This window comes from Cygnus olor, chromosome 4 (assembly GCF_009769625.2).
Source record: "Cygnus olor isolate bCygOlo1 chromosome 4, bCygOlo1.pri.v2, whole genome shotgun sequence".
Lineage (NCBI taxonomy): Eukaryota > Metazoa > Chordata > Aves > Anseriformes > Anatidae > Cygnus > Cygnus olor.
In genome coordinates this window covers 53,233,549-53,261,313 of record NC_049172.1, presented here as the reverse complement: position 1 = coordinate 53,261,313, position 27,765 = coordinate 53,233,549, and the positions used below count along the sequence as shown (strand labels likewise).

General features: G+C 44.8%; 1 protein-coding gene across 4 annotated transcripts in view; it reads right to left on the bottom strand.

The window, feature by feature from the left end:
* Nucleotides 1–14,502, bottom strand: part of RBM47 (RNA binding motif protein 47) — a 77,503-nt gene extending 63,001 nt beyond the window's left edge. Inside the window, exons 1-2 of one of the 4 annotated variants that reach the window (XM_040555649.1) lie at nucleotides 14,384–14,502; nucleotides 14,102–14,235 (exon numbers count right to left, since the gene is read on the bottom strand). In XM_040555649.1, coding sequence (XP_040411583.1) covers nucleotides 14,102–14,130 — 29 coding nt within the window. In that variant the 5' untranslated portion in view covers nucleotides 14,131–14,235; nucleotides 14,384–14,502. Of the gene's footprint in view, nucleotides 1–13,181; nucleotides 14,013–14,101; nucleotides 14,236–14,383 lie in introns of those variants that run through there. The other 3 variants (XM_040555648.1, XM_040555650.1, XM_040555651.1) reach the window with 3 other exon arrangements.
* Between the last annotated feature and the right edge of the window lie 13,263 nt (nucleotides 14,503–27,765).

The following is a 27,765-nucleotide window of genomic DNA, read 5'->3' as shown; positions in this document are numbered from 1 at the left end:
CGGAGTACCAGAAAATCAATGTATTGTTTTCTGCATGCGTGCATCTCAGGAGGAAATACTAGCCGGGATTTCTTCTATTTATTTATTTTAAATTCTTTTAAGGAATAAACTCTGGGAATGCAGCAGGCAAGTGGTAAAAGCCATTAGCTGCTATCGGATTTCAAAAGGTAAATCCTTGCACAAGCTCATGTGGGGTTGGGCTCGGAGCGGGAGACAGCTGACCTCCCCTACAACACGGCCGTCTGCCTTCAGACTGGGCGAGGTAGTCGCTCACTCTGACCTTGCTTCTTTTGAGAACTAGAAGAATATTGCCCTTGACTTGAATGGAAGGAGGATCGAGCCCTACCCAGAAAGTTTCATATGCTACGTGTCATCTGTGCATGCCAGCATTATGCAACAGAGTGAAAAATGAAAACCTGTCAGGCACATAACTGGTGCACTCAAGGACACACTGTTATTTGTTTTTCAGCTTTGCCACTCTAACAGGGATTAACAATGTACCATTGATAGCCGCCGTGATAAAGTCAACCAAAATGCCTCGTTTATAAACTTTCAAAACATGATCTCAACTTTTGAGGGTAATGGCTTGCTTGGACTCAAGGTTGTATTAAAAAAAAAAAAAAAAAAAAAAAAAAAAAAAAAACAACAACAACACAGAGAGAAAGCATTTGTTTTTTTCCAGCCTTCACCCTCTAATTTTCTCTCCCTAGTCCCCCTGCTAACACAGCTACAGAAAAGCAGCAGATTGAATTCACCTCTTTATTTTTTTTTCCACCAAGTAGGCAGGTATTGCAAGTTGCCAACCTTCGCTTTCTGGAAATTCTTTGGTGTATTACTGCATAGCAGAGTGGTGTGACAAGGATAAAGAGATTAGAAGTAATTTCATATAACTCCTTCTTCTGTCAAAATCTGCAGAGGGCTTTTACTTGTGAACGCCAGGCGTTGCTGAAATTCTTCATTAAAAATGTGCAATATATATGTGCAGGAAGTCTCTAAGCACTAAGAGACAAAGTAACCAAAGCAGAAGGAGAGAAGGAATATTAAATCAAAAACCAAACACAGAAAGAATACAAAGGGAAAGAAATGATCAAATACAACCCCAATAATGTAGGCTCTCTCCATGGGGGCTGATGCCAATTCAGCCTGGGAAGCCAGAAAACCACGTGCTGGTTTTCACCAGTTTCAAGTAATTAGTCATAACTGGTTCAGACACGGGCTCTGCTTGCCACCGTCAGACAACTGAGATGGTGAGCTGCGGTGGGATGGCTCAAGTAAAATGCAGGCTGTGTTTCACCTGTGTGATGTACCCTACAGCCAATGCATGCAAAATCTGGCCAGCAGAGTTTGCTCAGGCCCTCTGCCTCCCAGTGAAATAGATTCTCCCCAAGGCAGGGAGTTTTGCCAGTATAGCCATGGGTGCATGGGAGCTTTTCCTACCTGAGGAAGGTGGTCAGCCTTAATCAACCCTAATTTAGTTGGTGCAGGAAAGCAGGAGGGTAGAAGAGGGAGAAGGAAGAGTTAAATACGGTCTGGCCAACACAACTGGGCACATGAAAACTTGCACTGTAGACCTGACCAAAGCTTTGAATATGAAAAGGAGCAGGCTTGCATTGTTTACAAACGCCCCATTAAATGAACAGGAGAATGGGCAATGCCCGGTTGGGAGAAGGGTTTAAACATCATGTTGTCTATTGGAGGGGTACAAACTCCTCTTTTTTTTTTTTTTTTTTTTACCCTTTTCTCTGGCTGTGAATCATCCACCCACTAGTTGCCATAAGCATGTTCACAGCTCGGGCTTGCTCAATGAAGGCTGCAGCGTGATCTTCTGCATTGCAGCCCACTCAGGAGCAGTACGTTTCACCCTTATCTTCAGCCACTTGTTGGGCAGGCTTCGTTTCTGCCTCTGGATTTCCTGTTTATTGAACAGATGTTGCCTTTCCCTCTGCTGTCTGCGGTACCCAGTGCAATGGGCATCTTTCATTTGTCCACTTCTGCTTTAGAAGAATGTAATAAAAGGACCTTTGCTGTCCTTCCTCATTTGCTCATACCAAAAAAAAAATGCAAATCCCGCATGGCCGGGGCAATCTGCATGGTTCTGATGTGGCTCTGGGTACGTTTCTGCCAATGCACTTGCAGGCATTGAGGGAGGTGTAGAGGTGTAGGTTTGCTTTGTTTAGAGTTGCCTACCCCAGTCTGGTCTCATCCACAGTGTGTGTTACAGGAAATACGAGCAATGATCATGCTCCAAAAATCCAGTTCCTCACCTGAGAACAGCTTAACTCCAGTCAACTATGAGGAAAAGGAGACACAAACACCCCAGCAGCACAGGTTTCTGTACCTGATTCAAGCTTTTGCAAACCACTTTGATTAAGCAGACCACTGGAAGAGTTGTAATGCAGCAGTCAGAGGTGCGTTGGCTGTGTTCACTCCTGCCAGGCCACGCGGTAGGTAATACAGCCTGGCAGCGCCCCTTCCCAGCCCAGAACCTGTGGTGGTGAGGACACCTCTTCTTGCAATTTCTCCTCATATCCCCAAGCCCCTTGGGGCCACTTGTCCCCAGATGCACACCCCACACAGGCTTTCCACAACAGATGCCCCAAGGAGCACCCAAAATTTGGAAGCTGGGTGCTGCAAACCAGATCCTGCACCTCCGCAGCCCCTCGCAGCTGATGGTGGCCTCCTCTACCCACTGTGTGGCCCTGCTCAGGTGGCCTCCATCCCTGCCACCCTCCTGGGGATGCTGCAGGGGACACATCACGAGGAAGGGGAACTCACAGCTGAAGCAGATGAACTGGCTCACAATTAACTGCTTTCTGTCCCCGCGTTGCACCCAGTTCCTGTCTATCACTGGCCAAGTCATTTAGGCCAAGCCTCGTACAGATGGTCACCAACTGCTTGTTCCTTATTTTGGGGTGGGAACATTTTCTGATCCGCAGTCCCTTGCAGAAGCAGAGAGTGCTGAGAGCTGTGAGTGATTTCGCTGGGAAATGCACTTCAAAAATGAGAATCTTAAAACAAAATGCAGCTTTCTGGAAAATAGAGTCATAAGGCGAGCAGTGTGACTGACTCACATTGCTAGCTGAAATGCACCAGAAAAAAAAAAAAAGGAGGAAATTTGTTTTGCCCCAAATCAAACATTTCATTTCTGGATTCCCTACCCACTTCTTATTGTTAAATTTAGTCAACTTTCTAAATTAAATGTCATTCTAAAGCAAGAGGAATGTAGTTGCCGCATTTGGGAATTGTGGGAATAACACATTTCAACTTATTGGAATATGTTTATTTTTGTTCACCCAAAATAACCTTTTAAACTTGACATAAATCTGTAGCTAAAGCTTGTTAATCCTAAAACACATTTTCCAGTATAGAAGACATTTAACTAAAAAACTTCTCCCATGCCTTGCCCTGGCATCCTAATTTGTGCTCTCAACATTATGGTAAACTTTTTAATTTACCTTCTGTGACTCTACTTTTTTTTATTAAATCAATGTCAAATGGCTGTTGTGCAGATTAGCTCATTACTATTTGTGAAGTAATTAAATGTAAAGAGATGAACCCCATTTAAAAAGCCAAGAAATAATCATTCTCCTTATAGCTGGAAGCAGTGCAAGAGAATTAACAACGTACACCCTGAACAGCAGGAAAAGGAAGTGTAAAGTAAACTGCTTGCTGACCACCCTCCTCCTCATACATGGTATAAGGCAAGAGCCCTGGAAAAAAACACCGCCACACGACAGTACTAAATGTCAGAAGAGAAGAATCACGCTATAAAAATACACCCCAGAAGGCAAATTAGGATTATGCAGACTATAAACCTGGTACTGTCTGAATTACACACTTTATACTTTTTCTGAGGAGGATATATCTGTGCACTACCTCCAAAGCTTTTATGTTGGTGAGGTGTTTTGTTTTTCTTTTTTCTTTCTTTATTTTTTTTTCTGCAAACTTGAAAAAAAAATCCATCATGTGGCATCCCACTGACGTGTGTGTCACACGGAGGGGTGGCACATGCCATTTACCACAGGGAGATTTCAGCTAGCTGAAGGAACAGACCAAATCACAGCAAACTCCAGCCTGGGTTTTGCTGGCAGCAGTGGGAATGGGGGAAAACATAGGACCGTGGGGCTTGCACCATCCCAATCCCTCTCCCATTCCCCCTGCCCAGCCAACACTTCACTTTTCCAGGCCCGATGCTGGCTGGAAAGCCCCAAGTTCACCATCCCAAATGCTCCCACCTGGGCTCCATTCACCCCCCAGACCCATCCCTTGTCCCATCTGTGCCCCAGGCTCACCCCTATCCCTCTTGTCCCTGGGGCCCCCAGCCCGGTGGGCTCCATTTGCAGCCCCCACGCTGGACTCTGCTGCCATAGCTGCTGTCTCTCTGCCCAGCCACCAATTCTCGGTCACCTCTGTTCGAGTTATCTCACCAAGTCTCTTTCTATCAACTCCCCATCAGCTTTTCCAGGCAGTCTCCTTACCCTGCCAGCTCCCCTCTTCTTCTTCCCTTCCCTTGCTCCTCCATCCAGCCTGTCCTTCCCAGCCCCAGCCCCCAGCCCCATTTCCTTGGCTCCCTTTACTTTTAGATGCCCTAAACCCTGCTCTCCAACTCAGCTGCAGGGAGCCTGGCAGCCTCATAGTGCCACAGCAATTGCAGTCTTGCTCAGACTGCAACATATGCAGTGCAAACAGTATTTTCTGGGAGCTGGATGTTAGAAGTTGAAGTCTCCACTAAGTGCATGGAAACTGTGATTTTTCAGAGGTTTATATCTTGCTTAAATCCATTTTTTTTTTCCTTTTTGATCGTCACTTTCCTCCATCCCACCCCAGGGCTCTCCCAGCACAGCTGTCCAACCAACCCATCAAAACAATGGCTTAAAACAAGCAGAAAAAAAAAATAAATAAATTACAGGCATAGGAAATACCCACAGCAACCAGCAAACTGGCCACACTGTTATTTACTCATTCGCACCATTTTTTTGTGGTGGGGCAGGGACGTGCAGCCAGGTTTCCCAGACCTCACGCTGGTGTCCTTCCTGCAGAACCAGTCATTTGTATGCTTTTCATTTTCTTCTTGTCTGGCTTGTTCTACACCCTGTTGCATATATACGTACAACAGTACTTGTGAACCGAGAGGAAAGCTTTTTAATGGTGATTGACACTCCCAAGAGAACGCAATTATTTTGGCATCAGTTACTTTTCAGGTAAGGATTAGCAGCGAATTAACAGACTGGTAGCCTTTGTTCGGAGCAGGCCGCGTTTCAAAATGGAGGCCGCGTTCAGATTTTTGCAGAGATCGTGCTTTGATTTGGAAATAGGGAAGCACAGCAAGGATTGCAACACGCAACAGATAAGATTAGATGAAGAGGAAACGTGATTGAAATGGCTTGGATATATAGAAGGAGCAATGAAATGCTGCTCTCACTTTGCTTATGTTACAGGGTTTGTTGCTGGAGACGCGCTCCCTTGTCAGAGGTAAGGCAGCTGCTGGGCCTTTTCTGCATTTTGGCATCACAGCTGGAACCCAGATTTGAACAGTGTAGAAACACAGTGAAAATTACAGCCTGGTTCCTTCACCTGCCATGCCATCCAGCATTCGCAGACCTGTTGGGGAGGAGGTTCACCCCCTCCACCTTCATGGTACCAGCAGCTCTGACCCAGCACGGCTGCGCCCACGCACTCCACAGACCACAGCTCAGCCACCCCTTGCTATGCATCACTGCCAACACCCATCCTGCTCCAGCCTGGGACCTGGGAGCCCAGCTGTGGACCCAAGATCACTGAGGTACACAGGCAGAGCTGCCCAGGAGCACGGTGGCCCCAAAAACTGGTGCCCGTGCCGGAAGGTGAAGGCGGACACGGAAGGATGGGGAAGCGGTGAGTCAGCAGTACGGGTTGCATGCTGGCTGCCCTATTGCATGCCATGGATGGAGTCCACCAAGGAGTTTCAGCCCTGTGGTTTTGTCCGAGTTTTGCTTTGAATCCATAGCTCAGAAAGAAGCTTGCACAACAACGACTGCCAAGCTTATCTGATCCCCTTTGCGCCAACCGTAGCTCTGGGAAGGGTTTGTCCGACCCTTTTGTGGGTACTCCTAGGGCAGGCTGCACACAGGGGGGCAGATAGCCTTGTGGCCGCCCTGTGGCAGCATGATTACAGCTCCCAAACTACAGCAGGATCCTTTCTGATTACTTTGGAGTACAAGAAAAAGGAACATACGGTTGCCTGCGTATTAAAAACACAAAGGTGTGTCCGAAGATATATAAACTTACACCCCAGCTTACAGCATACTGGCTGCCCTACGCAGTCTGTGCCTTGAACACTGACAGTATTCATGGTGAGCTCTGGTCTTTAACTGATTTTCACTATTACTGGAAAGTTTTAGTGCAAATCTAAACTTCTAGGACTTAAGAAAAGGCCTCTGGATATATGGCATTTTTCATAAAGCTGGGTTTATTATTCTGCCTATCGGTAAGTAGATTGCACAATCAGCAGTTTTGCTTTCATTTTCTTTGGAGATCCTGTATTCTTACACAATGTACTTATTAAAAAAAAAAAAAAGCATCACCACTGTTTTTTTCGAAAATTCACACTATTAGAAAATTCAGAGGGAGAGATGCTTCATGCCAGAGGCAGGTGTATTGTTATCATCTCTCACATACAAGCAGTGTGTTCTTTAACAGCTTGTCTCCTACAGTGTCTAGTGTTTCAGAAGGGAAGAGAAAAAATGTATTTCTTGTCGATTGATGGGGAAACTATGACACAGTGAGCAAAAATGGTCCCCTCAGGATCACCTCGCTCTAAACCAGAGACAAAGCTGGTAACCAAGCACTGACAGATGAAGGCAAGTGTTTGGTGAATTAAAAATACAACACCAAGACTCATCTGTTTTGATACTTGTGCATATACAGAGAAGCCTATGCCTGGTTAGAAGAAACGAGGTATTCCTCAAACAGCTGCAAAGCTAAATTTATCAAAGCCTTGCCCTCCTCACATACAGAGGTTACCAGAGCACTCTTGCTGAGTTCACTGAAATCGGTGGTCACTGATACCAGGACACAAGAAAGGCCACTGTTTGTACAAGGAAGCAGAAGAAATACCAAAAGAAATACAACATCCTTCTCTGTTTATTATTATTTGTTTTTGTCCTGCAATCTAGATGGCAATGCCAGGAATCAAAGGGCCACAGTGAAAACTCCAGATAATGCCATAGATAGAGGGCAGGAAAAGCCCTAGAACTGCTCCATGAGCAAAATAGCTGCTGTCCCTGGGATTTATCACCCTGAAGAGAAAGCCAACAGTCAAGACCACGTGTTTTGCAACACTTAGCTGTACTTAGTGCAGTTCACTCTGCACCCCTCAGAGCTGTGGGGTTTGTACCTACTGAGTCCCATATATCAAGCAGAGAGTGAGCTGATAAACTGTCCCAAGGCAAGTGGCCATGGGAATGGCCAGGAATTTCCACAGGAATTTCTGCTGGAATTTTCTCACTTAGAGTCATACGGCTACTAGACGGTAAAAAACTAATATTGTTTGTCAGTCTGTCTTGCTGCTCACTGGGAATGTGAGTTTGTAGAGGAGTACCACTGGAAAAAAAAAAAAAAGAATTTTCAAGAGAAGAAAAAAACAAACATGGGAAGACTTGGTCTTTGGTCTTCTCAGCACCTCAAAGAAGGACTTGCAAACAGCAGTGGTAAAACATGGGTCAGAGTAAAAACAAAGGGACAAAGCACCCTCTCCATGTACCAGACACCCCTGTCACCCCTGTGGCGTCTGGGAAGATTTATTCTGCACATGTACAGCCTGACCTGGGATTCACACAGGTAAGATGATACTTGGTACTTCAATGTGTGGGAAGAGCACAGAGAAGCCTTTTCGTTTAAGATTGCTCAATACAATTAGTTTGTATGGAAAGCTCTTCATCTCTCTCTTCCTTGCAGGATGCAGGTGTTGTATTGGGCTCGTTGTGACCCTCGGGGCCCTCAGGAGGAGCAGAGACAACTTTGTCAGCAGCATCTGCTTGCCCTGTTTACTTCATAAACACCCGGTAAGACGCAACACAGGGCAGCTACAATAGGCGCAGATCACCTTGACCCAACCTGAGGCACCTCCAGCTTCCCATCCACTGAGCACACATGGTCTGTTTGTGCCCACTTCCTGAAGCCAGAAAATAAAGGACAGAATCAGCCTTCAAGAGCCAAAGCTTGTACTTCAGTCCCAGCCATTTCAAGACATCTGCCCATCAAATCTCTCTCTGCTCGCAGCTTTACCTGCTGCAATGTTCCTGTGTGCTTCAGGCACCTTGTTAGTGTTATCTTTAATGGGAACACTAATGACTGAAATGCTGCCCGTGAGGAGTAGCATTCATGTTAGAATGCGGGTACCAGTGCATGAACTCTGGAGAAATTGCAGCATCCACAGCCAACAGGAATTTTGCTGCCAAAAGCACGCACAATGACGTGGACATGGCCTAAGGTCATGTTAATAATGTGAATATTTTATTAAGGTGAACTGAATGTGCTCTTTTACTGTAAAAACACCTTGAGAACATGTCCCTGCATGTGCATTCGTGTTCGCTTCTACCTTCCCTCCTTGCCTTTGGTGCCATTTTTCCTCACTCATGCTCTTCCTCCCTACCCAGCCTGGGAAGCTCCCGCAGTCGCACCCTGCCTGTCCTACAGCACACATTCCAGCTTTAAAGACCTCAGTTAGCCACAATCTCTCATGCTTCCTTCCCTCCAGGTCCCAAAACCTCCTTGTGGCTTCAACAGCAAGCCTTTCCAGCCTTAATGAAGTGTCTCCTCAGATTTTCCCTAACTGGGGTCAGGCTGTACCCTGTGGGTTGATCTTTTCCCCCGTCCTCCCTCTGTCTCTTTACAAGGATCCCTCACTTCTGACTCCCTCCCTGCCCTGCAGACGCCTCCCGTTCACCCAGTTCCTCCACCTTCCTCCTTTGGTTTTGATTCTCCATTTTCCTCTTCTCACAAGCTTCTTTCTCACTGCTGCTGATTTATGCTGATGACCCATATCACCCCCTCGTCATGTTATGTCCGTCTCACGTATTCCCTTCCTCTGCTGCCCTGATTCTTTTCTTTTGCTCATAAAAAGACTGTTTATTTGAGATGCACTGCTCAGACTGCACTGCTGAATTTTCCCTGCACTAACCTTCAAGTGGTCCTATTCAGCACCATCCATTAGCCTCCCCCTTTATGTCCCACCATTCAGCCTTCCTGTGATTTCCACTCCATCAGCCCTGATGACTTCTCTTTTGCTTTCAACCCTCTTCTTTCCACCACGTTCAATTGCAAATTCTCCCCATAGTTCAATTTCTTTTGCTTTGCTTTCCCATCAATATCCAGCCCAGCTGATGTCCCTCTCTCACTTTTTCTGCAGTCTGCTGAAAGCCTGGACATCGCTTCCAAGTTCAACACGCATAAAACAGTGTGCCAGGCACCCTCACTCTCAAGGGATACCCAAAATCTCTTCTCTCCTTCCCTCAGTGAGAATTACTGTCCTGTTGGCAGGCAGGGTACAATTTTTATTCAGGCAGCCTTTCTTTCAAGGTACAACTAAGACCTGTTGATGCTTTCTGCTTCCATGTCCAAGATGTTGCCTGTTCCACCCACCCTCATAGCTAAAACTCTTCTCTGGGATCCTACCCGCTCATTATCTCAGTAGCACCAACATCCTTTTCTCTGACTTTCATAACTGCAATCTCAAACTACTGCTACGTCTTCCAAATACTATTACAAAAGTCATTTTCATAGTCTTATGCCTGAGTAAGCTGCTCACTTTTGTGCTTCCATTTACCAGCTCTCTATTTTCTAAGAAATACAATATATTGCTTCCGTGCTGCTGAAACAACGCAGCAGCAGCCACGCTTCACACCTGACTGACCTGTCTCACAATTTCCTTGTGCTCCACCCCACGCCTTACCCACTTATTGTCCCTTGCTGGGTATTTCATACAGAAACCCCGCGCGGCAGTGGCAGTCTGGTTACACACACAGCAGCAACACCCTGATCAGGAATCCCAGGCCTATGACCATGTAGTAATAGATGACATCTTTCCTTCTACCAGGAACTCAACTTGTTGGGGCTGAACCTACACCCTGACCCATGGTGGATCTCACTAGGTTTCTATGACAAAAGGCAAAAATACAGAGGCAGTATTTCAGTTTATTTCAAGGCAAAACTCAAGCACATCCACTGGTCACTCATGGGCCAAAACACAAATACAGACCCTGAACAACATCACTTGGAGTGGTGCTTCCTGATGGTCCTTATGGTGGTGAATAGGACAGAGAGTGTTTCATTTTTCAGTGGTTGTTTAAGCCTTGCCTACTTTGGAAATAGCTGAAAGTTACTGTTGTCTCATGATTCTTTTATACCACATGGCAGAGGTTTCTCATGCATTTGTAGTTTCTTTCCATCCCGTGCCTAATAAGCTCATCTATGCTGATTTAGTCTCTGCTTTCTGAGCTAGCTAGGTAAAAGATAACATCCAGCCTCTAAGCATGTTTTGTAAAACATATGTTTTAAAAAAATATATATCAAAAAACCCTCTCTTCTTTTCAAATAAAAGATGGCTTGTAATCATGGCAAATGAAAGACTGGAAAGGACAAAAATGCCCTTACATACCAGGTAGTCAGCTTTGCAGTTGCTAAGAAGTTGCTTTGCTCTGTTGAGTTTACTGTGTCACCAAAACCCCAACAGCCATAGCTATACAAAGCCTACATTGTCTCTGCAAGGCTATGAGAAGATGTTCCTGATCTTGGCAAGAGCTAGGTGTACACAGAAGCATTTTATTGGAAAAAAAAAATTACAACAACAGAAAGAGATATTATTTTAAGCCTCTCACTGGAGAGATAAAGGTCAGAGTCCTTTCTTCTTCTAAAGTGGCATGAAAAAATGTCCTGCTCACAGGATCCATTTTAGAAGCTGGAAAACTGGACCTAAAAATCCCCATACAAAACAAATTTCAAAGTGACTTGACAATATACAGAAGTGTTTGTGGGTATAGGTCATTGGTCATTTGGAGATCTAAACCTCTTGACTAAGGAGGCAGCTACATACACTGATACACAGGCATGGAGATTGTCCTCTCATGGCCAAATGATTAGGTTTACTTCCCTGCTATGAAGCAAACCTGATCTTTACTTCCATCAAAGTCATTGATTTGTGTCATTTTCAGCAGGAAGTGAATCTGGCAACTTAGAGACCTATCACCATTTCTTCGCAGACAGTGCATATATTACCCTATTAAATTTCTCAATAAATCAGAGCATTGGTGATTTGGGAAATCATGCACAGATAATCAAGGCCAGCAGTTTGAATGAAAAAGTTGAGATATAATTATTGCTTCACTCGTAAGAGAAATATAACATCTGCTGGAGTTTGTCACTTGAACAGTGTTGTGAGCTCCTACAGGGAACCAACACACTGGCCAACAGAGGCCAAGTTGGGCCACTGGGACCCCAAAACATGGAGAGCCCTGAAAGCAGACCCTGATGCAAACTCCAATTGAAGCACTACTCCCTGCAGGCTCTGCTGCTTATATTAAATACTTTTATCCCAAGGTTTTTGACATTTTTTAATCTAGTTTATTGAAGGCAGCACATTCCTTTACTTTCTAAAACTTCAAACAAAGATTTCTCGTCCCAGGCCGCCACAGGGACACGCAGAAACGATTAGCAACTGTATTTACATGCCAGCCAACTCCAAACATTTCCTTAACAACACCTAGCACACGGGGCTGAGTGTTTTGTCCTGCGTCTCGGGGCACGGCAGTGCCTGGCAGTGCAGGGACAGCCCGGTCCCACCTCACAGGGATGCGGGCCACGAGCACCTGCCCTCAGCTCCGCCAGGAAAAAAATCCCTGTCCTGGGAAGAGAGCAGGCAGGGGAGTGGGGGAGAGAGAGAACAAACGCGCAAGGAGAGCGTTTGTCTCTTCGTTTATCTCCCAGACAGCAGTTTGTTAGCCTTTTAGCAGCTCTGGCATGCGCCGGCTGGACACGGACGGCAGCGTATTCCCGGCGTTATCTCCGTTTCCCTCTGGCGAGCGCAGGCTGCCTCTGCCTCACAGGCCTGCAGCTCCCTGCCAGGCCCAGCGAGCATGAAGGCCGACCTCTCACCCCACACCACGGCACCTGCGGCAGCCACGCTGCCGGCCTACTGCTCATAAAAGACCTGGCTTTCCCTCTTCACATCATGCAAACCCAGCCTTGCCCAAATTGTCCCCTGCAAAGGCTCAAAGGCTCACACAGGCACCGGCAGTCAGCTGGCGCTGGACGCAGGCGGCTCACTGCGGCCCCTTCTTACGCTCCTGCCCGCTGCGAGAGCCCCGCTGTGCTGGGAACATTCAGGAGGGATTTTTGCGGTCTGTTAGGTCCCGACCTGTCTTAGCGCAAAGTTTGATTTTAAATTCCTACAACGAAGTGAGCTGTGCAGCTTTCCCTCTAAAACAACCCCCCCAAAAAACCTCAACAGCTATTTCTTATAACATGGATAAGGAGCCCCCGGCATGTCTCATCTAATCACCTACTTTCAGAGCAAAGGAGAGGCTTGACCTCCTGATTGATACACGTATTTCAAACGGTCATCAGAAACTTTTCCAAGATAAGATCCCATTCTTATGCTAATGGTGTGTAACAGGCTTCCAGACGGCAGCCTATCTCTGAGCCCGTTTGACATCTCTCAGGGCTGTGTCACCGCTGCCTGCTGCACAAACTTGAGGGTTTTGAGTGTTGAAAATAAGAAACAGCCAAACAAACGAAATACTCCTTCCAAAATTTACTGCAAAGACATTAGGCACATCACGCTGTAATTTTGTGTTGATACAGAGAAATGTACACCTTTTAATTAAAAGTTTCAAACCTGCAGATGACTTCTCACTTTCTTAGTTAATATTTGCTTCTGCCTCTCATCTGTCATCTGCTTGCAGAGCGCGGCTAAAACGCGCAAAAAAGCTCTCACTCGGAAAGGACCACCAAAACTTCACTCACAATCTCTGCAGTCCTCTCGGTTTCATCCCCCCCAGAGAGAGAAAAAAAAAAAAAAAAGGGTTCAAAATGTGTTTTCTGGGCAAACTTCTGTCCCATTACGCTGCGAACCCAATTTCAGAAGAGTGAACCCTGGCAGAAGGACAGAGGGACAGCAGAGCAAACCAGAAAGGGACGGCACCTACCTGGAGCCCCGGTGCACCCGCAGCCGCTCTCGGCACCATGCACGGAAAGGCCAAGCTTCGGGGCAGCGACCTAACGCATTTTTCCTCCTGCCCCACCGCTATGCGAGGAGGGTTGAGCAACTCCTCACGACGCTGCCACTTGGAGCAACCGCTCTCCGAGCCTTAACCTCCTCTCTTGGCTCTATGCAATTTTTTTTTTTTTTTTTTTAAGAGTTTTTGAGAAGTCCGATGTGGGGAGAAAGCCGTGCGATTAGCAGTGGCTCAGCCAAAGCCTCTGCCCTAAGCCGCACATTCCTGTGCTGCACTGCGCTCGCACGCCCCGCTTCCAGCCTGCAGTCCTGATAGCGCTGCCGGAGCTCAGCAGCACGCCGAAACTCCGAGAGAGGAAAAATTGGTATCTCCCCCCCAGTATGGGTCGGGTTTTTTTTTTTTTTCTTCCCCCCACCTCCTCCTCCTCCTCCCTTTCTCCCTGCGCTCACAGTAGCAAGGTTGTCTCCTGGCTACTCCCTTGCCTTAAACTCACCGAACCAGATTTTTACTCCCAACACCTTCCCGTAAATCTGAACTGAAATTTTACCCTGCTCGCTGAGCCTTTGCTGGCGGAGGGCCAGTGCAGCATTCCTGTTGTTTTAGGAGGGCAGATATAAAAAAAAAAAAAAGGAAGAAGAAGAAAAAAAAAAGAAAAGAGAGAGGGAAACCTGTAGAGATGCAAAGGCTGGAAGGAAGCAAACTTTTAGAGCAGCTTTACTAAAAATACTGTGGGAGGGAGCAATTCCCTTTTATCTTTAAAGGGCTAAGCCAGTGATTTTTTTTTATTTTATTTTTTCCACCAGTGTCAGGCAAGAGGAAATACCCTCCTCAGTCATCTGTATCCTTGGGGTGGATGAGATTTGAAGGGAAAACAAACCATGTGTACTCACCTGAAGGATAGCATCGCCGGAGTTAGCATAGCAAGGGGTGAAGCCTGCAGGTTTCTCCGCTCCAGTCACCCCAAAGCAGCGGTCAAGCATGTGCCTCATTTTACCCTTTTCTGACCTACAGTTACATCTGGTTTCTAGAAAAGGAACAAAAGGGAAACTAGTTTATAAAAAAAGCTGCCAAGCCTTCTTTTAACCTCTGTCTGATCCCTCTGACCGTTGTCTTGAATACTTAGGGAAACAATGAAGCAAGGCTGTAAACTTTCTCACCCCCTTTTACATTACCTGTCTGCGCCTGGCTATGGGCTTTGATGTATTGAAACAAAGCACAAGACCTGTTTATAGCAAATGAAACCAACCAACAGAGATCTAATTCAGACTAGTGACTAAACAAACTGGAACAGGAAGCACACACCATCGGATTTTTTTAAAAGTAGTAATTCCTGCTTGCATTGTCATGCGAGGGAAAAAAAAAAAAAAAAAAGGGTTTCAGCTTAGGTGACTTTTGTTCAAACAGAGTTCTTTTTGTTGTTGTTGGAAAGCTTAGTACAGACAATGTTTAATCGTATATATGCAAATACTTAACAGATCAACAGTTCCCATCAGCGATGATCTTAAAATCTTCTTCATCTGTTTGTTTGCCTGTGGAGGACATTTCTGCAGCTGTTTTGTTATTGTTGTTTCCCCCCAAGTTAATTTCTATAATTTCTGACTGGACAGAGGATCTTAATCTAGGACAGCTGGACAAAGCAAGCCCCTAACAAACAGTAGATTGGCAGTCCTGAAAGTTAAATCTTTAAAGAATCAATAAAAATGGTGATAAAAGCTAGTGAAATAAATTCATTCTTCATAATTCCTATTAATTTTTAAAATAATTCTTTTTATTCTTAATTAATTCTTACAAATTCTGAATTAAGGATTCTTCTTAATTCTTCTTAATTTTTAAAAGAAATATCCAGGGTTGAGTATACAATATCTTGCTTTATTACTATTCTATAACCTACATGTTTTTTTGAAAGGGGTTTGTCTTTCCAAACAGGTATTTATCTAATTTTGCTCTTTTTGTTTGGTTTTACCTGAGCGAACCACACTTGACTACCTAAGAGAGTTTCGCTTTAAGCAGGAACTGAAGAACCAAACCACTATTGGTATAACGAAGCCAAAGAGTCAGATACTGCAAAGTTCAAGTTAGCAGTGTGTTCTCTCCAGACTATCATAATTCAAAAGCTGAGACAGGGATGCGATTCCAGATTTTGCAAATGTGGCAAGTATAAAAAAATCTTTCAGAACTAACCAGCATTGGTGAGCAAATAATCAGGAGAGAAATTGCCATCAAGTACTCAAATTGAATTGAATTGAGAGTTCAACATTAGCTGCAAATATTTTATGCAGTTAAATTCTTTAAGGGAAAATATTCCAGAAAAGCAAATGGAGGGTCTCAGCGGTAGAAAAATCTCTTAAGTATCCTAGCATCACCTTCCTTAAAAACATGGCTAATTTGTCCAAAAGCAAGGCTTTTCCACAGTTTTTTCATCTGATAAGTTTGTCCATAAATTCCCCTGGGAATCTACCTTGTGTACAGACAGCTTATGCTCCATTTGCTCTGTTCAGAGGAGCAAAATAGGCATTACTGGCAGAAGTTCTTTGCCAACATCTGCAAATTATTTCTTCTAAATGAGAGACTTTGTTTTATTTTAATCAATATTACAGAAAATTGTAAGAAATAATGAATATACTGTCCTGTGTAGCAGCTCTACCACCAAGAAATGTGGCTGCACCAGTTCAGCAAAGCCAAATTTTGTAAGATATGCTGCTAAAAGCGTAGCTCTGACTGGTATATCTCTGCCCAAAGAAGTCCAGGGTAGTCCTAGCCAAAATGCTGGAAAACAAAAAATTCCTCTTCTAATAACACCCGTGCCAGTTATCCTACCACAGGGCATCCTTCCACTTGAGATCAGGCCGTGGAGACTTCCCCACCTGCTCTGACAGCAAGTTTGTGCCTTTCTTTCTGGTGGAGGATTCAGAGGGGTTTGCCTTGAAGATACTGAAGATAGGAAGGAGTTTGACGTTTTCCTTAGTGCAGTGCAGCTGCAGGTAAAGAGGGTTACAGCACGGGGGGATTGCAACTAGAGCTAATGCCAGGCACTAGCCCACCTGACAGTCGAAATATCGACTAGTGCCCACTGTTTGCATGCAGCAGACGCTTTCCATTGACCCACGCAGGACTGCAAAGCACCACATCTCCCTGCACACCTTGGCAGGAGCACAGGTGTCCATGACAGGTCTGCACACAGCTGTCTGAGGGCTTTCCAGGCTGTGGCAATAACAACCATTTCTGAACTGCACAGCTGCCAGCAGAGCAGTAACGCCAAACCTCCACAAAATGCAGTGCTGGTGGCGATAGGTAGTGCATTTCAAATTGTACTCGGATCCACAGAGCCCAATTCAAAGAAGCAGCAAATGTTGCCCAGTGGTTCTTGAAGCTTACTTTTCTTTCTCGGTGTACATCATCCATCCAGATGACAGCAGCCATTCAGGAAAGCCTCTTCTTGACCACCAAGTGCTGGATCTATTGCAAGGTGGGATGGGATGAAAGCATCCTTGAGAATTTATGATCAGTTGTGGAGCTTGTTACCACTGGAGGTTTTAGGTATAACCTAATTTTAGGTTTAATCTATTGATCTACCACCAGTCTGAGCCATTTTTACATCAGAGTAATTTTTCTCCCTCTCTGTTTAGCTGACAAAGTGTTTTAAATGGTTGTGAGCTCTTTACATAGGAAGGGAAGAGTGACCCAGACACAATTTGCTGCAGCACCTTCCAGTCTGTGGGTTAAAACGAAAGAGCAGTCACAGCCCTGGAGCACCCAGCAGAGATTTCCTGTTCCTCTGCCAAGCCATGGTGGGGTTTCTAACCGAAAGAAAAGAATTTAATGAGTCCGTAGCAAAGCAAATTAAGCTAAGTGCAGCGTGATTAGGCCGCTAACACTAATCTTTCAAGGCAAGAGTATTTGATCAAGGAAGGTGTCTTCCAAAACTGATCTTAAAATGGCAATCAAAAATTTCTGGCTATGAATAGTCAAAGCTGAGGGGTAGTGTTTTTTGGGGGGACGTTATCCCAGTTGGTAATGTTTCCTTCTGAACAGGGCTTATTGTGGTATCAGATGTGCAATAAATATTTTACAGTTTATCACCACTGCCAAGAGCTGACTTTTCTGCAGCAAGAAACCACTTGTTCAAAGTTTGGTGGCTGCATTTCATTCAGGAGATTATGAACCCCCCTACAGGTTGTTTGTTTGTTTGTTTGTTTGTTTTATATAGTGGGAAGCTATGGAGATCATGAGTGCAAGGTGTGTTACCCAATAATGAAATGGTTCTAAATAAGAGAAAACTAATTGGAGAGGTAAGGAATATCTGTTATTCTGTAATACTAATACTAATACTAATAATAATGAGGTTAAAAAGCCTCCATTTCAATTCTATATTTTTGTTTTGTAACACAAAATGTTTCCTAGTGCATGATTACAGGTTAAGTATTTGTACACAATTCAGTAAACAAACACAGTCTGCTATTAACCTTATATTTAAATCCTGCAGGTTTTTTTTTTTTTTTTTTTTTTCCCCAGTTAAAGCTGAAGGCTGGAGGACAAGAATTTTTGAAAGTAGTCTGTAATATATGGTGTTTTCCTAAGTAAAAGATCTCAGTATGCCTGAGACACAGCAATTTCTCCTCTAGAGAGGTCCTGCGTGGAAGCCCATAGGCATTTTGTCTTCTGTCTAGGAGAAGCATTAATGTGGACACCACCAAACGCATATGGGCAAAGTAGATAGACAGGGGAGTAAACTACATTTTTTTTTAGGTGAACAGGAAGTTCTTTACCTTGGTGATGCTGGAAGAAGGAAGAGCTGTGGGAGTGAGGGAATACCCAATCCCACCTCTTGCCTCCAGAGCCTGGAGCCCCGGACGATTACAGTGCTGCAGAGAGATGCATCCTGCCACATTTCCATGGAACTGCATTTCTGGGGAAGAAGAGGTGAGAATAGAGGAGGGGAGTGGAAGGAAAGACACCCAAGGAAACCCTTCGTGAATCTTCAGTCCCCTCCCAGGGACTCTTCTGTCCCATCAGCTTGCCAAGCCCAGCATGGCCAGAAGTCATCTGTTTGTCAGCATGGCTGCTGCCTGCAGGTTTAGATGCCTCTTTTTGACAAAGATCCCAATATCATGAATGCTCAGCTCCTCCTCAGAACATATTTACAGGTTTTTCGCTGCTGGTACCAGTCCAGAATTATTAAACTAACTCCTATCACTTGGGATGTGCACAGAGATGTCATGGCCTGGACACAACGCCCTTTGCTAACTAAACCAGCTTGCCTTCAAATCAGTTTCCACTGTGTCCAAAAGAGTGTAATCTGAGAATGAATTTCCTTTCACATGTCAAATCCAGACACATAATTTCATAAACAACATCACACACTTGCAGAGAAGAGTCTGCTCAGAAATATTTTATGGGTAGGATAAAAGTCTCGTCTCTTTTCCTCATGTAGGAGAGGAAAAGAGCTACAGCTAACCCCACGTTAACAAATATATTCCCCAAGCTAAAAGTAAGAAAAGCTACAGGTGTCTTCTTAAATTCTTCACTGAGCAAGCTGCAGTGCCTTTGATAGGAGCAGCTCTATTTTGTCCCTGATGCAAGCCCTTCACCCCAGGAAAATGGGCATGGCAGGTATGTGCTCCTGCTGCATTCAGCCACCAAATGCTCCTTGGGGGGCCCCGGAGCTGGAGAGGCACATTAGGGCATTTTAGTTCCCTAAAAGGGCCCTGTGCATGGTACACCTCTGCTCCATGTAAACATGCCCTTAGATAACCCTCGCTGCACCTCTAACCTCAGCCCTGGAGGGAGCTGCAGCACGCGGCTGCTCCTCAACCCTCCTGCTTTTAGTGAAGCTCCGGAGGGAAGGCAGCTCTCTACTTCCACATACCTCTTACAGCACAGAAATAAGAGTAATGCCCTTGCTGGGGTTTTTATGCTGAGCTCTCTCACATACGTGAAATGATTTTTCAGCCCTTACAATAAAATGAGAACCTGAAAATACTCAGATAAAAGCCTCTGAAGGTAGCATTGCTTCTCTCTCAATTTCCCAGATGAGAAGAGCGGATAGTTTGCACTATCTTGGATCTTGGAGATGTCTTCTGCCCTGTGAAAAGTTGTACATTCATAGTCTAAGACTTGGGCACAGTCTTCAAAACTAGTAAACTTTTCTCTAGCTCAAAACTGGAAGCTGTAGCTGGTGAAATCAGAAGCTGGGTCAAATCACAAGGCGATGTGGTTAGATTTAACCCTGGTTAAGAGGCGTGCTGAGCACTGGTCTGGTGTTTACTCTGCAGTCACTTCTTTTTGAAGGGAAGTGAAACAGGCAAAGTGCAGCAGAAGCATTTCAGCAGGAAATTATCGTTATTTACTGAAGCAAGCTCTAAGAACAGACAAAAAAAATCAAGACAAGAAGAATTCAGTCATTTATTAATCCCTGCAAAGGGGGAAAAGAAAACAAAAGAAGCTGTCTAATTTCACAATTTCTGTCTCCCAGAACAAGAGGCCCCAAGACAACAGCAGGTATTGCCACAGCACATGCACACACTTGTGTGCTCAGTGGGTGTGAGCTTGTGCAGAGGTCAGGGGAAGGAGAAGGAAGGTCTGCGCCTGTGGAGGCAGGGGGTGTTCACACACATCCCATAATAGTCACGGGTGGTTAGCCAAAAAAGTACAGGCAATTGACTCAGTGACTCAAAAATAATGAGAGCTGAACCCCTTCCACTCTCGGATGGATAGAAGTGCTCCAGCACGGCGACACGTGCTGCACACAGAGCCAGTGCACACACAGGCAGCAGGGCTGTACAGCAGGAAAACGGGCCCATGAAACAGGAAGGTCACCCAGATAGAGGGGATATATATTCCACACAAGCCTTATATTAATATTAAAAGGGTCTTAAAGTTTTTGTTTGTTTGTTTTTTATTTACTTATTTTTTAATTAGCATTTGCGATAAAGCCAGGAACATTTATTGCAATTCAGATTACTTGCAAGAATATACAAATGCATGATTTCTTGGACAGAGGAGAAACCTAACGATCACAAAACTGTCTCTCTCCACTTGCAGCAAGAGATCACACCGCAGCAGAAGGCCTCCCCGCAGGCTGTGGGTATGACTGTCCACCTGCAGTGCTGCACAGGGCGAAGTGTTTCCTTGTCTGTCCCGTGTATCAGCTCACAGCTCCTGAGCTGGGTGGTCTCCAGTCCGCCCAACCACCCTAGAATGACATTCAGATGAAGGACGTATGCCCAAAGATGAATTTCAGCAGGAAATTATCATTAACTTGGCTTTCAGCACAGCTCTGTGGTGATATTTGAATTTGTAACCTGCTCTTGTTTCTATTACCAGTCGTCACACAGGGGGCTGAAAGCCTCTGATAACCACCTTCAGGAAAGGGTGGCAGGCATCACATACCACCCTCCATGAGATCTAACTCCCTTTACGGTAATTCCTTCAAATATTCACATGGGGCACAGAAATCACACACTGGTCATGCAAGAGGGGAGGAGGAGGAGGGAGCAGGCTGCTGGGAGAGCCAAGCATCAGCAGTGGGTATGGATGGAGTGACTAGACATGACAAAATATCCACACACCTCGATGCTAAGCAGGGACAGAAAGCTGTATGACAGGGAAATTTTCAACCTCACAACAGTTTCTCTGTTTTCTCTTTTTTTTTTTCCTCCACAAAACAAACAAGAACTGCAAAAACAATATATATATGACGCTGAAGAACAAATTGTACCACAAGCCATTGTTAGAAATGGATTTGCACAGAACAAGCAAGCTGTCTCAAATCAGGTATAGCAGAGCTAAAAACACCCTGATTGCTTGTCAAGCCAGCTTGAAGCCTGGGGAGGTGACTAGCTCTGGCAGGAGTTCTCTGAGGAGCACTGAAATCCAGTTTTGCTTTGCCTCCACCTGCCCATAGAAAAATACAAATAAACAGTTTGCATCTGATTTTGAAATGTTTGGTACCTCTAACTTTGGTCTCCAAACCATTTGATTATTTAATTATTTGATTATTTATTATTTTACAACTGAACATGTGAGACAATGCCGGTGATGATTATATCACAACAACATAGTGTGTCTTGTCCCAGTACTGAAAGACCGCTAGCTCACCACCCCCTGTACACTGATGACAAGATGAACACGGATATGTGATTTTATACCAAAAAAAAAAAAAGTGTTTTTCTGTTTATTTAACTTTTTGTAGCATCTTGCAGTAAGCTAATGATGAGCATCTGTACGTTTCTATTTTTTCCTCTTTTTCAATATTTCCCAGCACCTTTTCAGCTTAATCTGAGGGTTCAGACAAGACTGCTGTAAAGTGGTATTAAATCCTCTGTGGCTGAAAATGTATTAAAAATGTGTAGTATAAAAGTGAAATACACTCAGCCAGTGTGAAAACTGCACGCTGTATATACATAAACAAAAACCACAGCCCATTAGTACTCATTCATTGTTTTAGACATAGGTGCAATGTTCAAAGCAATTCACTGTTCTTTAAGAAATAAACCTAGAAGCAATGATGAGGATTGTACATAACAAGTCATACATAATAACAATAAGATCAAAGTAAAACTATTGATTACACATACATAGTAACTGGAAGAATTTGTGGCACAGTCACAAACAGTGTCATGGACATCACTGGTCTGACTTTTATATAAATGTAAATATTAACAAAAAAGGTAATTCTTGTTGTATAACATTTCCAGTCCAGTCAAGTACTCTGTCCTGAGGAAGACTGACAAAGAAAAAAGACATTTTCTATTCAGAAGATAAAATCTATGGGGAAAAACACAGGATGTGATCCACATTTCGCAGCATATTGCGCAGCACCTGATCCGTGACCTAATGCCTCCAGCTCTCCTGCAGGACAAGCTCCATTAGTGGTAATGATAACCATGAGCTCTTCTCTAGGTTCTCCCGTCAGAAACCCTAACAAAATATTTGACAGCATGATTAATGTGATTTTCTAGGAGAGAAAGCAGTCTTAGCAAGAGAAGGACAAATAAATCTCTGTGGCCTAAAATTGCCTGTTACCAATGAATGTGGTGCTACTTTGGCAGAAGCACTGTTTCATACGTTGTTCTTTTGGTCCTGGCGGTGGAGTGGTGCACCACAGGCAGATATATAGTGGATACATGCAGAAGATGATGAGGTCAAGGAGTTTACATTTAACCTAGCAGTTCAGAAAGAAGACAGTACTAACTCATCTGTGCTCATTCACTAGATTAGCATTTATATGTGTTCATTAAATCAACCAGAAAGAAACCTAGAGCAGGAGGAATTGCTTCAGCTTAGTTATTGCAGACCTAATACTAATCAGTGCTCAATAGTTGAACATCTCCTTCATCTAGGAAACCAAACACAAATTAAAAACTACCTCTTATTATCTTGCCATGACCAGTCTCCCGGCTCCCCTCCCAGCTCTGCTCGGCAGTACGAGCTGCCACAGTCCTGATGACTTACACTGCTTGGAAGCGAGCCGGGAGGGTAATGGACTCCACCATCCCTGCCAAACTGCTCCTGCAAAAACAGAGTTTATATGAATTTTATAGGCCTTAATTGCTTTTTTAAATGGTATTAGCTTGGTAATTAGTGGTTTGTTAATAATAACTTTGACAAAGCCAAAACATCTACTGACATTACAGACAGAATTTAAGCAAGAGAGACCGAGAGGAACGTGGGGCACCCTGAGTCAGAGTTGCCTCCACTCACACCACTGTTGGCATGGCAGTGTTGTTAGCAGCACTTGCTACTACAATGGTATTGTGGTATTGTTTTTTTGTTGTTGTTGTTTTGTTTTGCTTTGTTTTGTTTCGTTTTGTTTTGTTTTTCCTCCTGAGATGTACTGTACTTTCCTCTATTTTTTTTCTTCTACTTCTGTAATTTTGACCATGTTTCACTTTTTTTTTTTTTTTTTTCCCCCGGCATATCCATCTAGCCCCATTTTATCTCAAAATTCACTTGTTTAATTTGGAGGCAATGGAAATCATAGACCCTCTGTGGTGAAAGCAGTAACAGATGTTGTGCGAGCAAGTGGAGACGACAAGAGCTGGGCTTTGAGCATCCATGGAAAGGTTGCAAACAGACAACACAAAAACCCAGAGGACTCCAAGAAGTACCTGTTCCCTCACCTGCTACCGTGCCTTTAGTACAAGTTGAACTTCAGGCAACAGAGAAAATCATGTAAGCACTGCCAAATGCAGTTCAAGTAAAGTCTTTGAACTCAGCTTAAATAGCCCTTGATACTGCCAGGAGCAGCAGGGGAGGTATTGCCCCGACATCAAGGCACAGCACCCACGTGGGCACACACCTGACCATGCACATGAGGTGCTGCAGCAGCACCAGCTTAGCACCATCACGCTTCTGGTCATACCATCAGCAAGCAAAGTTTCACTGTGTGAAATACTTGTTTCTCCTTTAGAAATGAGGATCTTTATTCAAAAATGAAATTTTCATTAAAGCGCATACTTGTTCTTAGTTTTCTGGTGGAAAATAGAAAGAAGAGTAATGCTGACAATTGTTTTACCTAAATCTCTAGAATTTAATTCTTCTCTAACATAGATTTTCTTCCAATGAAGCACATAAGGAAATAATCATTTTACAGGGCATCGTTGGGTTGAATTCTAACAAACAGCATTTTTTTCTCTAAACTAACGATGCAGAAGGATGGCTACTGTCATCCAGGCTCCAGTTCCAGGCTCATACATTACAGCTGTTACAAAAAAGCATTATCTTGAACAAGGAGCCTGTCGTTAGCGAAAAGCCTCATAGTAAAAGTAAAATGTGGTAAAAAGCCTCATAGTAAAAGTAAAATTTTTCTTCCTTTGGAATAAAATTGTCAAATATTGCTGAAAATTTTACATAAAGTGAAAACATTATTTGGGACCACAGCAATGTGGTTTTCCACACCTACCAATGAACTTTGCTTGCAGGCAGAAGGATGCTTTTTTCCTTAGTTGATTTTTGGAGTCCTGCAAAGAGCTGACTTAGAAAACCAAGCTGGGGTCCTTTTCTCCTCATGTTATCACATATTCAGAGTGCTGGAAGGGACTTCCAGGGAGATCATCCAGTGTGTTCCCTGCCTAGAAAAACATTGATTATTCACACAGTTTCTGACAGATACTTGCCCACTAGTTGTTCCTGTTGATAATGATCCAGGGGACCGCCTTGTGCCCACAGTGCTCTTAGTGGGGCTGTGCAGATGAACATGATTAGGATTTATGAAGCTCCTGCTGATGTGCAATATCATAAGGAACAGGATCCAACTGCCAGTTCCTTACCTGTGTTGGCTCAGAAGAAGAAAGATATACAAAGGAGAGGGAAAGGAAATGATTATTTACACTAGCAAAGAACCAGGATTCTGAACACGAAGGTACTTTGTCTTTTTTTTTTTTTTTAATTAGGATCACGGTTTGCTATAGTGATCATGGGAGCAATTCATGGCACTTCCTAGAAGAAATTACTCAAATTCCTTCAAAATTTTTTGTAGTATGCAGTTCTTTTGAGCATAATTGGCTTATACCCACAAAATTGCTCCTTGAAAGCTATCAGGACCTATAGCTGAGAGATTCAGAGGCTCAGGAAGAAAGGTTGACTTGCTATGACTTTGATTTCTGCTTCCTGGGCACCACAAAAAGCCGTGCAACAACCATGTGTGCATGATGGGTCCAAGCAGGAGGTTTTGCCATACCCATGTGGCAGCGCTGGGTGCTGCTGGGGACCTGTGTCCATCAGCTTTGGTGGTGATGGTTTATGTACAAGACGTTCCTCGCTGGCAGCTGGGGGCAGCCAAACCAAGAGGTGTCTGCTGTTCTGAATAGTCCCAGGAGCTGACTATGCGAGAGAGTAAATGACAGTATGAGCAGTGCTAGGAAGGTTGTCAGAGGTCTGAAGAAATGTCCTTTACAGAAACAGAAGACCTAGTGATGAGGGAGAGGAGGAAAGGAAGGAAGGTGAAGTGGCTTATTCAGCTTCTTCTGTCATTTTGGATAAGAAAAATATTTTTTTGTGTCAAGTCAGCAAAAGCATTTCCTGACATCTTGCTCTCTTTGCTTTTTTTTTTTATTTTTATTTTTTTCTCTTCTCCCCAGCTAAAGCAGCTTTCTAAAAGCATTGTAAGTGTGGGTTCTGGTCAGGGGAACATGTTCAACAAACTGACTCCAGGTCTCATGGTGACTCCGTTACCAGAGTACCCTTCTGCTTCCTACTAGCAATGGTGTCTCTGTGCAGAGGCTGAGATTTGCTTACGCCAAGCACTGGGGCAGGCGGGCGCACGGGGGGAAGGAAATGCAGCCCCAGAGAACCCAGCAAGCTGGGAGCAGGAGCAGAGGGCCTGCTGTGGGTGCCTGATTTAAATCTAACCCTGAGGCAGCTTTCACAGAACCACAGGATGGCAAGTCTGGCAGGGCCCTCTGGAGGCACCTGATCCAGCCCCTGCTCCAGCAGGGACACCCACAGCAGGGTGCCCAGCACCACGTCCAGGCGGCTTCTGAAGACCTCTGAGGAGGAGACCCCACAGCCTCTGTGGGCAGTCTGTGCCAGGGCTCCTCACCACTGAAAAGGGCCTGGCTCCATCTTCTTCGCACCCTCCCTTCAGGTATTTATAGGCATTGATGAGATCCCCCTGAGCCTCCTCTTCTCCAGGCCCAGCTCTCTCAGACTTTTCTGACAGGAGAGACGCTCCAGTCCCTTGACCATCTTGGTGGCCCTTTGTTGGACTCTCTCCAGTATGTCCATGTTTCTTTTGTTCTGGGGAGCCTGGAACAGGGCCCTGCACTCAAGATGCAGCCACAACAGTGCTGAGCAGAGGGGAAGGACGGCCTCTCTCGACCTGCTGGCAGTGCTCAGCCTAATGCAGCCCATGATATGTTCTCTGCAGCAAGGGCACTTTGCAGGCTCACGTTCAGCTTGGTGCCCACCACAACACCCAGGTCCTTCTCTGCCAGGCTTTCCTTCAGGCATCCAAATCTGATTCACGTTATGTGACTGGGTTGCTGAAGCAAGCGACCATACCAGCGCAGCTTGAACACACTGTGGCTTTCATCTCGATACGTATCCCTTGAGTGTGTACATAATTTCATGCTACAAAACCCCCAGCCAGCCACCAACAGCCAGCCCATAACAGAAGGGCACAGTCTGTGCCCACACCCCGGCTGTCCCCGCTCCCACTTTGATTCCCTCCTCGCCTCCAGGCCATCAGGGATACTGGGTACTCTCCGGGGTCTGCTCACCACCGCGTTTTAGATTCGTTATGCTGCATGAAGCAGCAGAGGAAATATTTCTGGGAGTGCACCAAGCAGCAAGGGGGGCGTGAGGCGGGATTTGCCTCTGCTGTTTCTGACATGGGAAAATGAAAGGGGATTTCTCCAACATTGCACTGGGCATAGAAAACCTTAACCAGTTAGAGCTGATTTTACTTCAGTAGGACGAATTGTAAATCATTTCAAACTTTCCTGGTTATGCCTTTTACTATGTTTTTAGTGAGAACAGGTGAACTTTTGCAGTGCTGTTGCCTAAACTGAAAAAATCTGTTTGCACAACTCCAAGAACTCTAGGAAAACAAGCTTGAGAAAAAACAGTAAATATTTTTAATTAATGTAAACTACTCCACTCACTGGTAAGGCTCAGGCCCATGGTTCACGCTTGCTCCATGGGACACCCAAAGCTGAGGCCAGCAATGAGGACATTTCTGGGGGGGAGGCTGGAGGGCAGGGGGTGCATGGGGTGGCTGCTGAGGGCACCAGGAACCAGGCACAATGCTTTTCAGTGCTGCACAGCTATCAGCAGTGTGTTGTTTGGACATGGGTAGCACTGACGCACCTTTACAACCCTGTGGTGAAACTGCTGTCCCTGCATGCCCTGAGCCAGAGCAGTATTTCTAGTCTGGATTGCTAAGCAGTGAACATCCTCTCTGCCTCCCCCACACGACAATTTATGCAATTATGTCCTATTAGGACACTCCAAACAGACAAATTATTATGAGCACACGCAGTGCCCTGGATGACCCAAGTGAAATCATCTCAGCAGGCTTTTATTTTGTTTCTCAGGGACGTTTAATACTCTTTCTAACACTGGACAGCAAATGGCAGCCGCAGCAATTTTCATCCTGCTGCTGAAATACAGTATTGCTAATGCATGTTGTGCGACACACACGTTCCCAGGCTGATTCTGAACTTGGAGTGAACCTGGTTCAACCGCACCTTCGTGCTTTGTGTTATAAAAAAAAATGCTAGGCAGCAGTGCCACATGACCTGGCGTTTTAAGGAGATGGCCATCAATGAAAAAGTCTAATGAAGAAAACAGCTTCCTCCAAATCTCTCCATTATGCACTGATTCTTTTTTATGTTCTCAAACTATGTTTCTTTTCCCTGTTGCTAATGAGCACTTGAGAATTTGATTTAGGTCCCTGGAATGACTGCCACTCACCGCTAGAATGTTAATCTGCCTAAACCCATTCAGCTCCACTTACTTGGAAGTCAATCACCTGGAGCCTGCATTTCAAAGAGGTGCTGGCTAACGCAGTCACCACAGCGGAGATGTTCTGGGGCAACTCCTACAGTTGGGA